General features: G+C 60.8%; 1 protein-coding gene across 1 annotated transcript in view; it reads left to right on the plus strand.

Moving 5' to 3' along the window:
- The window catches only part of LOC103774266 (fibrillin-1-like), a gene marked incomplete at both ends in the record, with an annotated part of 10,202 nt that extends 9,929 nt beyond the window's left edge, over positions 1 to 273 (plus strand). The window contains one exon of the mRNA XM_008941657.1: positions 148 to 273. Coding sequence (XP_008939905.1) covers positions 148 to 273 — 126 coding nt within the window. The remainder of the gene's footprint in view (positions 1 to 147) is intronic.
- Positions 274 to 424: the final 151 nt, after the last annotated feature.

The raw sequence follows: 424 nt of genomic DNA on the forward strand, positions 1-424 counted from the left end.
TTCTTGCTCTCCATCCCCATCCACTGCTAGATGTCCTCACCCACCTCATGACAACCCCCAACACCAGCTGCTGTCCCAGCTCGGCTCCAAGGCTGCAGATCAGGAGATGTTTTGGAACCTCCTCACCCTGGGTTTGTTCCTTTGCAGACGTGGATGAGTGTGGAGCCATCTCTGGGGTCTGCGACGGCGGCGAGTGCACCAACACCGCGGGCAGCTACGTCTGCACCTGCCCCCGGGGCTTCCTCACCAGCCCCGATGGAGCACGCTGCATGGGTAAGGTCCTCAACACATTTCAGGAGCAGAGAGACCTGAGAGAGACCACCCAGACCTGCCTGTCACTCCCTGGGGGTCACCAGACCTTCCAACCACAGGGCAGATGTGGCCTCGGAGCGATGGGAGGAGCTGGGGATTCTCTTCTCCAGGG

Source organism: Merops nubicus, unplaced genomic scaffold (assembly GCF_000691845.1).
Source record: "Merops nubicus isolate BGI_N331 unplaced genomic scaffold, ASM69184v1 scaffold6376, whole genome shotgun sequence".
Taxonomy (NCBI): Eukaryota; Metazoa; Chordata; class Aves; order Coraciiformes; family Meropidae; genus Merops; species Merops nubicus.